The sequence below is a fragment of the Haliotis asinina genome, chromosome 4 (genome assembly GCF_037392515.1).
Source record: "Haliotis asinina isolate JCU_RB_2024 chromosome 4, JCU_Hal_asi_v2, whole genome shotgun sequence".
NCBI classification, from domain to species: Eukaryota; Metazoa; Mollusca; class Gastropoda; order Lepetellida; family Haliotidae; genus Haliotis; species Haliotis asinina.
Genome location: NC_090283.1, coordinates 26,401,280 through 26,415,315, shown reverse-complemented (window position 1 = coordinate 26,415,315; position 14,036 = coordinate 26,401,280). Strand labels below are relative to the sequence as shown.

Here is a 14,036-nt window from a genome sequence, read left to right as displayed (position 1 = left end):
TTACGGCAAGTTAGCGGGGACAGAAAAAACATAATAGAAAGCTTCATTGCATAAGAACTGTGTGTTTCAACATCTCAACTTCTCACAAACGGTACTGTCATATCATGTAATGTTACTACCCTGAAGCAGCCGTTTCGAGCACATGCGTCATTAATGAATTATAAGTTTCTCAATCAATCTTGTTATTTTTACATATTAATCCATCACCATAAATATGACACAGCATGTTGTATATGTTTTGAAAACCAGTACCGCTTATCAAGATGGTCTCTGTAACATGTATCATTGTGTTGAAAACAAACAAGGATGAAATCTGGAGTTGTTCACTAGGGGATTTCGGAGATGATCATCAGCTTTCAAGTATTTCAACGTTACTTCTACTATCAACTATTTTCTCGTTATTTCAAGATTTTCAGAAACCCTTTTCAACTTCGGTCAAATTCACATACGCTGCAAAGGTGGCACCGTTAGGTGTCCGTAGATAACGCCGTTTTATTGGGACGTGGTCCCTTACACGTCCCAACACGATCACAGATCTCCCAACAGCCCTCTTATCGCTATCTGAATGTCACATCAAACAGATCAGTTCTATGCTTGGAGAAATTGTTTCTGTTAAATCTGACAGGGGGTTTGGTTGCAGCCTATTGCAAGAGCTGCGCCTGTTTATCGAAGGTGTACCTGTACGACAGTCCTTATAATCAGCTGCAGCTGCATTGGTATTGAGTGAGTAATTACTTACTTATGCTTACGTGTGGATACATTTTTCAGACATGGGCATATTTTATTTTAGTATCCATGTACGTACGAGGGAAACAGCCATCGGTTGAAACATGCTCAAGTAATGGCTCGTAAGCACCATATCCATATTCATGAACCTCTACCTTATTGACATGAAAGTAAAGATGAAAGACCCGACAATTTTCAGGATAATGGATATTTTTCTTCATTATTTTATTTTCAAATTTTATCTGTTTGTTTTTCACTTGTATTTCAAATAAATATTTTTCAATCCATTCTAGTGGATCTTGCCAGCTTTCTGACATAAACTGTAAAAGGTGTTGATTCTATTTGTTTATATATTTGTATATATGTGTCTTTATGAGGAATTCTATCAAGAATACAGTATTGAAACTATCTGTGCTTATGGCTACAAGATGCTAGAAATGGTGTAAAATTATGTCTTTTTCCCCAGTTCAGTTTGCTATCTGTGTTCAATTCTGTGTGATATCTGTGTTCAACTCAGTGTATTGGTATTAATAATTTAAATGGCACGGGGAATCGTAGCCATTTACTCAGCAGTGGTACGGAGACTCGTGGCTATTTACTTTGTTATCACTCTGCAATCTTACAAAGCCATTTACTCAACTATTTTACAGAAACTTGTAGCCATTTACTTATCAATCGCACGGGTCATCGCAGCCATGTGCTCCGCATTGGTACGGCGAATCGTAGCTATTTACTCCGCACTTTTACGGGGACTCGTAGCCCTTTACTCAGTAATCCTACTGAGAATCGTAGTCCTTTATTCAACAGTGTTACGGGAATCGTAGCCCTTTTCTCAACAATATTAACGGGGAATCGTATCCCCTTACTCAACAATCTTACGGGAATCGTAGCCCTTTACTCAACAATCTTACGATGAATCGTAGCCCTTCACTCGGCAATCTTACCAGGAATCGTAGCCGTTTACTCAACAATCTTACCGGGAATCGTAGCCCTTTACTCAGCAATCTTACGATGAATCGTAGCCCTTTACTCAACAATCTTACGATGAATCGTAGACGTTTACTGAGCAGTGTTACAGGGAATCGTAGCCGTTTACTCAACAATATTAACGGGGAATCGTAGCCCTTTACTAAACAATCTTACGATGAATCGTAGACGTTTACTGAGCAGTGTTACAGGGAATCGTAGCCGTTTTCTGAACAATATTAACGGGGAATCGTAGCCCTTTACTCAGCAGTGTTACAAGGAATCGTAGCCCTTTACTCAGCAGTGTTATAGGGAATCGTAGCCCTTTACTCAACAATCTTACGATGAATCGTGGACGTTTACCCAGCAGTGTTACAGGGAATCGTAGCCCTTTACTCAACAATCTTACGATGAATCGTAACCCTTTACTCAATAATCTTACGGGGAATCGTAGCCGTTTACTCAGCAATCTTACGATGAATCGTAGCCCTTTACTCAACAATCTTACGATGAATCGTAGACGTTTAATTAGCAGTGTTACAGGGAATCGTAGCCCTTTTGTCAACAATATTAACGGGGAATCGTAGCCCTTTACTCAACAGTCTTACGGGAATCGTAGTCCTTTACTCAACAATCTTACGGGGAATCGTAGCCCTTTACTCAACAATCTTACGGGGAATCGTAGCCCTTTACTCAACAATCTTACGATGAATCGTAGCCCTTTACTCAACAATCTTACGATGAATCGTAGCCCTTTACTCAACAATCTTACGGGGAATCGTAGCCCTTTACTCAACAATCTTACGATGAATCGTATCCCTTTACTCAACAGTCTTACGGGAATCGTAGCCCATTACTTAACAATCTTACGGGGAATCGTAGCCCTTTACTCAACAATCTTACGGGGAATCGTAGCCCTTTACTCAACAATCTTACGGGGAATCGTAGCCCTTTACTCAACAATCTTACGGGGAATCGTAGCCCTTTACTCAACAATCTTACGGAGAATCGTAGCCCTTTACTCAACAATCTTACGGGGAATCGTAGCCCTTTACTCAACAATCTTACAAAGACTCGTAGCCATTTACTCAACTATTTTACAGAAACTTACAGGGAATCATAGCCATTTACTCATCAATCGCACCGGGAATCGTAGCCATTTACTCAACAATCTTACCGGGAATCGTAGCCATTTACTCAACAATCTTACCGGGAATCATAGCTCTTTACTCAGCAATCTTACGACGAATCGTAGCTCTTTACTCAACAATCTTACGATGAATCGTAACCCTTTACCCAAAATCTTACGGGAATCGTAGCCCTTTACTCAGCAATCTTGCGATGAATGGTAGCCCTTTACTAAACAATCTTACGGGGACTCGTAGCCCTTTACTCAACAATCTTACGGGGACTCGTAGCCCTTTACTCAACATTCTTAGGGGGACTCTTAGCCCTTTAATCAACAATCTTACGATGAATCGTAGCCCTTTACTCAGCAATCTTACGGGGAATCGTAGCCATTTATCAGCAGCGAAACTGGAAGTCGTAGCGATATACTCAGCAACAGTAGGGACAATCTGACGGACATTTATTCAGCAATCTGACGGACATGTATTCAGCAATCTGACGGACTCGCAATCATTAAATCGTTTACTCATCAATGTTTTCCCTGCATAATGCAGATTGCCACCGGGCAATCCCATAGCTGAGACGTGTTGATCTTGGCGTTTCTGTGTTTTCGCTGTTTCGTTTTCTTTCAACGTGTTACTGAATATCCTAGAAGGGACACTTGTACCGAAAAAAAAAAATGAAGCAAAAAGTGGCGTGACAATCCGACAACGTGATATTTCGGCCATTTCTCTCGGCGCCCTCACATTAGTCAGACAACCCATTAGTTAGGCACTTGGGAAACCCTAATTACATGTTGAGTGAACAAATTTGCATATTCTGTCACCAACTGAGGAAATGGACTGATCACCTTTTACCCCATTTGTTAGACATAAAGATAAGGCTGAGATTATATGAGACCAGTTTTATTAACTTTAATATCATTTTCATGGGGTAGGTTTCCTTGTGCCGGTACTACTAAACGTATTTCGTGCGCATGACCGGAATGAAGCTTAAAGTTAGCAGGTTAGCGCACGGTTAGCAGGTTAGGGTTAGACACTACTATACAACAACAGTGTTATCGGTATAAGTAAAGTACTGCTTTTCATAATGTTTGTCCTTTTGTCATAACATCACATGCTTTTAAGTAAAAGTGACACATTCACTAGTACTACTGGCACGGTATGGAACTGCGAAGTTAAATGCGGCCAAACTTCACGAACCTTCATAAAAAAAGAATAAAATAAAAAAATAAATAAAATAAATAAAAAAAATCTTAAAAAAATAAATAAAAAAACAGCATCTAAATACTGCTTCTCACTCCAACTGCTCTTTCTTTTGGCCAATGAGGTGGATGATCCAGTGTTTGCCTTGCAGACAAGCCCTGCCTGCAAGCTGCAGATCCTAAGGACCCAGAACCACGAAGGGGCGTGGCTTTTGATCACAATGTGTATGCGCTGAATTTCATATGGAAGTAGTATTCATGGTTATTGTCGGTGAAAAAGCTGTCGGCTATAAGTACCTACAGAAAAAAAACGTTGTGGGCTCGAGTGGTTTTCAGTCAACTATGTTGATCTCCCCGTAGACCTTGGCAGAGGAGCTGCTCCGAAGTCAATTTGGACAGTACTTCAGCTTTTCGGCCTTCTCAATTTTCTTGAGAATGTCGATTAGTCTGCAGACACACGGGCAGCGACTCGAGAGGCTGACGTTTAGAAGGCTGTTAAATCCCTCAAGGCAGTTATTGGTCCTCGTGTGGAAGGCCTCGTGATGGTTCCACAAGGACAGCCTAAACAGAGTGTCATCATCCACCCACGACCATGTAGTCGCTGAAGGTAACGGCGGCTGGGACATCATGGAAAGAGTTTATCACGTCAATTCAGACATCCTGGATGATTGCCAGAGGACGCAGAAGCAAGACAGACGCACTACGAATCCACTTCTCAACTTCAGGGTCATCACGTTAGCTCCTTCACCATGAGCGAAATGAAAATGAACCAGTCTGAAGTGCATCCCCAGTGCACACAAGTCGTCCTTGTCTTGGTCTTGTTGTATTAGATAGCGATCAAAGGACACCTGAATTGTGCCTCTGTATGATGTCCCGGACTCCGCTTTCTGCAAACCTACCATCATCTTCAGTACTGACATTTTGGGAAACACACGTCCATAGTCAAGTAAATCCGCCCTGAGTTGAGAAGTCAGTCTCAGGATGCTATAATTGTTTGCATTGGTTTGTTAACAAGAATAAATAGACCACACCATCAACTATTCACACGGTTAAAAGTGATTACACTTTAACAGCCAAGGCTGAGGAGTCTGATCTTATTATGCAAAAGATAAGCCATCTAGGCCCAATTAGGACAGGTACATTATCAATTAGGTGTATGTTTGACTTTTAGGATGTCTGATTATGGAGGTATCACCTTTCTCTCATTGTCTGTATATTTTCTTTCTATTCATAGTCCAAATGGGATACATAGCGACATAGTGACATTTTTCAAAGGTAAAATTAAGTCATGTTGGCGTATTGTTGCCCCATCTACTCAGGGTTTGACTTCTTGTATTATTACTGGAAACTGTGAATGCATGACGTATGGGCCAGGACTTGGCTTCTTGTATCATTACTGGAAGATGTGATTGCATGACGTATGGCTGAGGACATGGGCTGCTTGTATCATTATTGGAGGATGTGATTGCATGACGCATGGCTGAGGACATGGGCTGCTTGTATCATTACTGGAAGATGTGATTGCATGACGCATGGCTCAGGACATGGGCTGCTTGTATCATTACTGGCAGATGTGATTGCATGACGTATGGTTGAGGACATGGCTTTTTATATCATTATTGGAGGATGTGATAGCATGACGTATGGCTGAGGACATGGGCTGCTTGTATCATTACTTTAAGATGTGATTGCATGACGTATGGCTGAGGACATGGGCTGCTTGTATCATTACTGGAAGATGTGATTGCATGACGCATGGCTCAGGACATGGGTTGCTTGTATCATTACTGGCAGATGTGATTGCATGACGTATGGCTGAGGACATGGCTTTTTATATCATTATTGGAGGATGTGATTGCATGACGTATGGCTCAGGACATGGGCTGCTTGTATCATTACTGGAAGATGTGATTGCATGACGTATGGCTCAGGACATGGCTTCTAGTCTCATTACTGAAAGATGTGATTGCATGACGTATGGCTGAGGACTTGACTTCTTGTATCATTACTGGAAGATGTGATTACATGACGTATGGCTGAGGACATGGCTTCTTGTATCATCACTGGTGGCCGTGATTGCACGATGCCGGGCCCTACTAACAATCAATGCCTGGTGACAGCATCCTGCCCAGCTAATGCAGTCCATGGGAGTTTCCTATGGCTGAACGATATGTTTAGTTTCTATTACGACAGCAACGGGAATGTATTTGGAACCGACGGTGTCAGCTGGAGGTTTCAAATGAAATATTCCCGTGCTTCAAATACTCAATAACACCGGGAAATTGGCCAACACATGATGTTTATCGACATTGTAAACAAAAAAGTAAACCAAAGGGGTTTTACTGTCTGCACTCGTTTACATGGAGTAGGGGTACAGCTGTGAAGTGTCATCAGCTGGCCGTTTCAGCTGGTTCCCATGGTACTGTCTGGAGTTGCTCATTTGTGACGTCATTCTAACTTTACGCCATAATATGATTTGAATGACGTCACCACAACAAAACAATTGTTTACGTGCAACATATGTCATATTTGGGATTTCACTTTCAAAGTAAAGTACAAATTCTAGTACTTTCTTCGGTTGAGTCCCATCCGGGATTCGAACCCGCACCCTCAGAGTCAGGCACCTAATCGCCAGCACACAAAGTCAGCCGCCTAGCCCGCTCAGCCACCGCGACTTCCGAATGAAAGTCGGACAACTGGTAGTTTGGACTGCGTACTTTGTGTACCCCTCTGATGAGTGTAAATTGGCACGGCTCCCACGGCCGAAAGCTATGATTACACGATGCCATTTAGAAAGTGGTCAAATGCAACATATGTCATATTTGGGATTTCGGGCTGAGCGGGCTAGGCGGCTGACTTTGTGTGCTGGCGATTAGGTGCCTGACTCTGAGGGTGCGGGTTCGAATCCCGGATGGGACTCAACCGAAAAAAGTACTAGAATTTGTACTTTACTTAGAAAGTGAAATCCCAAATATGACATATGTTGCATTTGACCACTTTCTAAATGGCATCGTGTAATCATAATTGTTTACGTGTCAATACGCAGTGAATAGTCTTGCAGTTTCCGGGAATCTAATACCATTTGATCATGTTTTTCAACCAATCAGATTACACAACACAGTAACTTTTGGTTTACAATACAGTTTTAACGGGATTTTGAAACCTTTATTCGTATTGAGCTGTGGCCCACCTCAGAGAGCAAGTGAGTGAGTTTAGCTTCTTACGCCACAATCAGCAAAATGACAGCTATATGACGGCGATCCGAAAATATACAAGTCTTGACCAGACAATCCTCTGATCAACAACATGAACATTGGTCTACACGACGGTATGTGTCAACCAAATTAATCACCTCTTAAGACAAGCCACCTTATACACAAAATCTACATTTGATTTTTATCTTTCCGTAACTTACAGGCAATATCCAATTTCATTACATGAATGTTAGAAAAGAGAACGTGTCAAAAGCTAACTGGTTGCTATTTGGGTTATTTCCAGGAATCAAAACTCAGAAGCGTACAGATTTCCCGTTGAACTTTGTATCCAAATTAATGGACAAGGCTGCGGACGAAACTGATTTGATTCATTATTCCGAACAGAACTTGTCGAAGAACCAAGATAAGACTAAGAACAAACCAAACTGACTGATGTGTAGATAAAGTTATACAATATATTCTTATTCATTTTTATCTCAGACAGAACAGTTTATTTGTGATCTCATTTTCTTTTTGTAATCTCATCTGTAGACAATATCCAATTTCATTTCACGAGAATGAGGATGTACCAACAACTAACTGGTTGTTTTTTGGTTAATTTCCAGGGCTTAAAACTCAGATGAGGGAAAGATGTCACGAAAGGGAAAAATCATGTTGGACTTAGCATCCATGTTAATGAACAAGGCTGTGGAGGAAGAGGTTGTGATGCGATATTTAGAACAGAACAAGGGAAAGATCAAACACATACTGAGCAATGATAGGCAGAAGAACAAGCTTAAAAAACGACAAGAGTCAGATTCCGGAGAGTCTATTCTTCATATAGCTGTCAGCTGTCGGAGGAATAAAGTTGCCAAGAAAATCTTTGAGTGTGATCCAGATTTAATCATCTGTGGTAGAAAGGATGAGGACTATCGTGGACAGACGCCTTTCCATGTTGCCATAGCCATGGCCAATCCTGAAACAGATGAGGGACAAGATCTGGTGGAAGCCATGATTGACACACTCGAGCATAACGATCTGCTCCGTCAGGCGATGGAATGTAGAGTTTCCGGAAAGAAATTAAGAGGTACTGTTATGTTAGGAGGGACGCCTTTGTCCATTGCTGCTTTGGATAATAATGAAACTATCGTTGACCTTCTTCTGGAAAAGGGCGCTGATCTAAATGCCTCGGACACTTTTGGTAATACCGTTTTTCACTCGCTGGTCCAAAACGCATCTTTCTACCCTGAGAAAGAGCTCAATGTTCTGAGAATGTTTGACAAGTTGGCCAAGCAGAGCGATGAGAGCAACAGGCAAAATGTACAACGAGAAAACGCTCGAAAGCTAACAGCACTGCATCTTGCTGCTGAGCTGGGTCTGTATAACGTGTTTAGGCACATACTTGATCTGGAGGATGCATACAAGTTCTTCTCCAGTCATGACGGTGTTTTTGATATCTACGAATGTGATATAACAGAGCTAGATAAAGCAACCTGGGACAGAGCCGTTCTGCAGATGTCACCTGACTACCGTAACACAGAACACAGAGCTGAGGGATTGCCAAAAGGCAAGCAGGACTCGTGGATAAACAGCTACTGGAAGAACCGGAGACATAATACGAACCAGAGTATTTTGGAAATCATTTGCAGTTTGGAGTTAACGACAGCCTGTGCGTTTCTGAACGACTTCAAGGTCCATGAAGTGGTATACCAAAAGTGGAACAGGTACTCACTCTTCTACTACCTTTTCCTCTTTCTTCACCTGGCACTAATGGGCATCCTAACCTGGTATTTGGATCTCAAAGTTGACGCCATCATGAATCCAGCCACGGCACAGAAGCAAACCTTGGTGGGTTTGAGTATCTTCTCAATCGTCATCGGTCTCTTCTATATTATTTTTGAGTTCCACAGGAGTCTCATATCGTGGCAGCCATTCCATCTAACAAAACTGCATCACAATGGAATGTACCAATGCATCTTTGTGCTGTTTGGTTTAGCATTACTGATAGACGCGTCGTGGAATGTTGTAAATGTGACTAACAATTACTGTCTGATAATAGCATTGATCCTTGGCTGGTGGTCAACAACCTTCTTCCTGCGTGGAATCAAGCCTTTGAGCCACTTAACAGTTATGCTGCAAAAGGTTCTCTATTGGGATATGGTGAAATTTATACCAATCATTTTCATAATGATAGTAGCATTTACAAGTGCATTGCACAGTTTCTTTGCGGAGACTCGTCCTGAGATGTTTGGAAACTTCTCTGTCAGCCTACTAACCACGTTCAGTCTCATGACTGGCCAAGGACAGCTAGAACAACTTGAAGGTTCGAGTCATGGATCTGTCACAGTCTTTGCTGTCTCAGTGATAGTCATTCAGATATTCCTCCTCAACATCCTCATCGCCATCATGTCCACCACATGCGAAAGCGTCAAGAATTCAAACAACCTCTTGTGGCTTCAGAGATTGTCCATCGTCATATTCATTGAAGGGATACTACCAAAACGGCTGAAGCCACCCATGGGAAGAGAGGATAAGACAGGTTATGGCAGTACCAGATATCTTATTGAAATTAACCGCTTGCAAGATGAACACTCCAATTACAACAAGAGCGTTGAACAGAATGGCAGTGCGAATATTACAGAAAAGTTGCGCAACTTCCTGAACCAATCCAAAGTTGGGGAGACAAGAACACGCCCGAACGGCACAGCGCCCCCTGTCCAATATCTGGACATTGATAACTATGGTAAGAGCACATGAACAAATAAACAGGGACAGTATTGTAATTTAATAATCATTCTGGAAGGTCACTGATAAAGTTACAATCAGTATCTGTCGGGAAAACCTTGATATGGCTGAACACAAGCTCTGTCGGATCGTTGTCAAAGTAGAAGTATCCCCAGTGATTACGTACAATTGTTTGATTCTTACATATTGCATGTTGTGATGTGTTTGTAACAGTTTGATTGATTCCAAATGTGGTGTTTATGTACATAGTTCTAGACACACCTATTGCTAGAAAGTAGAATCTCATTATGTAATTTATTTCTGAAAACGCCATGATACATATTTCTGACTATTTAGATAAAGTCTTATGGCGTTTCTTTTTAACTTAGAGTTTGAACCGGAAATTACCAATGTTTGTATGAATGTTAAATGTCAGAAATTAGGATTACAAACCATTACGTCTCCAGTGTCAAATAAGGTAGATGTAAATATTATAGTGTTTTGAGAATACTTCAGGTTTGATATTTTTCAGCAGTTGAAGAAACTGGGTTGTTATAATGTTAATTATTATTGGTATTCCAATGTATACCGATCATTTTCGTAATGATACTAGCATTTACAAGGATAACCTCCAACACACACACACACACACACACACACACACACACACACACACACACACACACACACACGTTTTTACGTTTTTACTTCCGCATTCCACGTTCATGTGGTGTCTATGATTCTGGACGTATAATTCTTTTAAACTTTGGAAACTCATTTTGCAAAATATTTGTGAAAACGCCATAATACATACATGTATCTTGTAGTTCATCATGTTTTAATGCACTAAATTAATAATGATTTTTATTTATGCAGTCTAAACCGAAAATTACCAATGTTTGTATACATTTATGGTCTCTTTTCTTCACTCCTCAATGCCGCGTGATTAGTGGACCGATTCTATAAAGAAGGAAGGAAAGTGTAGGGGAGGAAGGTGGAAGGAAGGAACGTGTAGGAAAGGAAGGTGGAAGAAAGGAAAGTGTAGGGGAGGAAGGTGGCAGGAAGAAAGGAAGTGGAAGTGAAAGGTCACATGCAACGTAAAATACAGCTTTGCAGATTCTGGTACCTTTCGGTGTGCACTTACCGAAACAAATCATAAAAAATGCAAATTCAACCTATAAAGTTGAAAAAAACATGATGAAAAAAAGCCCGCGAAATCGGAGTTCAAACGTTTCACTAAATTCCCCCCAGCGCTGGGGTGAAACTGGTTTCAACAGCTGTGCTGCGCTGCGTCCATAACGCATGAGCAGTGAATAGGTTCGCGGAGCTTCAAACAGTATGCATGCCCAGCGTCTGAGGTCGTGAGCAGTAGTCTAGTCTTGGTTGTGTACACAAACAAGTACATAATCTACTCGTTACGTAAAAAAACATGTTGATTGTGGTAAGCAGTCTCTGTCACGGAGAAAGCTCAGTGTCTGGTTTATTCACACCTATGTGTCTGTCTGCCTGTCTGCTAAAGACAACATGCAATACACAGCTTCAATCATTGACCACGTGCAATTTGAACTTAACGCCTATCTGACTATACGACATAAAGAAAATAAGTTGATTTATGACTCGTGCACCCGAGTCCCGTGTCTGCCACATTATGTAATTAGGCACGTGTGATACACATGACATGTTTTTATGTCTGTGGGTTGCAAACAAACTACATTCATTTTTTACGGATGACTGGATCTGACGGAAACTTGTGCAAACTCTCAGATTCAAGTCCTGCTTTGTACTTGGACGAATGACAGATTCCAGCCACGCAGTAGTTTACCATCTCTACTGACATGATTTTTTATTGGATCGAGCGCAAATTCAGAGAACATGTATTTTCTAAACCTAACATCTCTATATACATTCTTCATGGATAACAACTTCTTTTCGTGTATATGATTTTGCTGGACAACAGTATATGAGTCCATACTGAAACGACGCATCAAGTACACAAAAAGAAGTTGTTATCCATAAAGAATCTTACTTTCTTGTGACTGGCTATACTTCTAAAATGCCCATCAAACAGATCATCCTTCTGTACACACAATGAACCCTCAGCATATCAGCAAATGAAACAGCCAATCGGAAGCCGTCGTTACACTTGAGTGCATATCCACCCGCTATGACTGGGTTCGGTCTCCCGAGGGCTTCGTTTCGAGGGAAGTAAGCCCAAGTACAAAATATTGCACTTTTGAATCGCGATTGTACTCTTATAATTTTGTTTATTTGTTTTTTAAAAGCAGCAATGTATATTATATGTCATGAATAAGTGATAAATGTGTTTTAATTATGTTTGATTTTTTGGTTGCATGTGACCTTTAAGGACAGATGTTTGAAGGAAAGCCTCATGAGAGAGGACAGATGGCTGAAGGAAAGACTTGTGATGATGGACAGATGTTGAAAGAAAGACTTGTGAGGACGGACAGATGATTGAAGGATATACTTGTGAGGATGGAGAGGTGGTTGAAGGAGAGAGTTGTGAGGGAGGATAGATAGTTTAAGTAAAGACTTGTGAGGGAGGATAGATAGTTGAAGGAAAGACTTGGGAGGAAGAACAGATGGTTGAAGGAAATACTTATGAGGAAGGACAAATGGTTGAAGGAAAGACTTGTAGGGAAGGACAGATGGTTGAAGGTAAGACTTGTGAGGAATGACAGATGGTTGAAGGAAAGACCTGGGAAGGAGGATAGATATTTGAAAGAAAAACGACTGAGGGGGAGGACAGATGTTGAAAAACATATACATGTATATCAGTATTATTGGAGTGAAGGAAAGACTAGAGGAAGGGCAGAAGGTTGAAGGAAAAACTTGGGAGGGAGGATAGATAGCTGAAAGAAAAACGACTTAGGGGGAGGACAGATGTTGAAGGAAAGACGGGAGGGAGGACAGATGTTGAAGGAAAGACTTGTGATGAAGGACAGATGGTTGAAGGCAGGGTGAATTGTGAAGGGAAGTTGGAAGCAAACAAGGAAGGAGGAAGGAAGGAAGGTAGAAGGAAATACATGGAAGGAATGATAGATGTGGATGGAAGGATGGATGTGGCATGAAGAAATGTGGAAGAAAGGACGGTTGGTAGAAACGAGGAAGGTGAAAAGAAGGACGAATGGTAGAAGGAAGGAAGATGGGAGGAAAAAAGGAAAATGAAAGGAAAAAACGTTAGAGGAAGAAAGGTGGAAGGATGGAAGGAAGAATTTTGATGTATAGATCGTATACGGAACTAAGGTGGTAGAAAGGGTGGCGGAAGGAAGGGCGGATGGTGTAAAAGGTGGCCTTGTGGTTTAGACATAAACTAAGAGATCTTGTTCTTTGGTTCGGTACCTTGAATTTCATAAGAAAATGTCCACATTTCGGGAAGCGTCACAAGAGAAAAAAGTCTCAGCCACCATGCAATATAAGTACACATCTGAGTTGTAAAGTGTTTATGTGTACATGAACTTTATATGAAATGCACTTGTTAAAGTTCTTGTTTATTTTTTTTCATGTCGCTTGAAAGGGTTCATGGAGATTTCCTGTATCCCCTGATTTTTGTATTATGCTTAAGGAAAAATCGATATCTTGGTGTGACACCCAAATGCCTTTGACGAGACATAATTGTTAGGTTTTGTGTATTGTATGGTTTCTCAATTTATTATTATACTTACTACGGTAAATTACGGTAACCATTTCATTTCAACACTGATCCAAATTCATATCGCCTTTGATTTCTGAAATTTACCAGCGTTTTTTGATAATGTACAGGGAATAATACACTCTTCGCAAAAAGCAAGTGACAGGCAGGGGTGGATACAGCTTTTTGAGAAAGGGTATGAACACTCTTGACAAAGTGGGGTGGGAGTAGGGGATGGGGATGGGTGTGGGTAACGGGATTCAAACATAGGGATTATCTTAAGGGTGATTTTTGTCAACACATATCGAAATTAATATATCCATATGATTGGAGTGATTTCTAATAGTAGTTGGTGCCATGTAAATCAACCAGGCATATATTTCTATTATTGGAGCCCTTTCTAATAGTAGTTGGTGCCATGTAAATCAACTAGACACATATCCCT

General features: G+C 41.0%; 2 protein-coding genes across 2 annotated transcripts in view; one reads left to right on the top strand and one right to left on the bottom strand.

Annotated features, from left to right (window-relative positions):
- Positions 1–14,036, bottom strand: part of LOC137281465 (mid1-interacting protein 1A-like) — a 313,728-nt gene that overhangs the window by 159,789 nt on the left and 139,903 nt on the right. The gene's annotated exons all lie outside the window — the stretch shown is intronic.
- LOC137281430 (transient receptor potential cation channel subfamily V member 6-like) lies at positions 615–12,274 on the top strand. Its single transcript, XM_067812650.1, has 2 exons — positions 615–723; positions 7,845–12,274. Exon 2 carries the CDS (start codon positions 7,870–7,872, stop codon positions 9,973–9,975), a length of 2,106 nt encoding a protein of 701 aa, XP_067668751.1. The 5' UTR covers positions 615–723; positions 7,845–7,869; the 3' UTR covers positions 9,976–12,274.

Coding starts and splice junctions, on each gene's coding strand:
- LOC137281430 (XM_067812650.1), top strand. CDS start 7,870: ATGTCACGAAAGGGAAAAATCATGTTGGACTTAGCATCCATGTTAATG.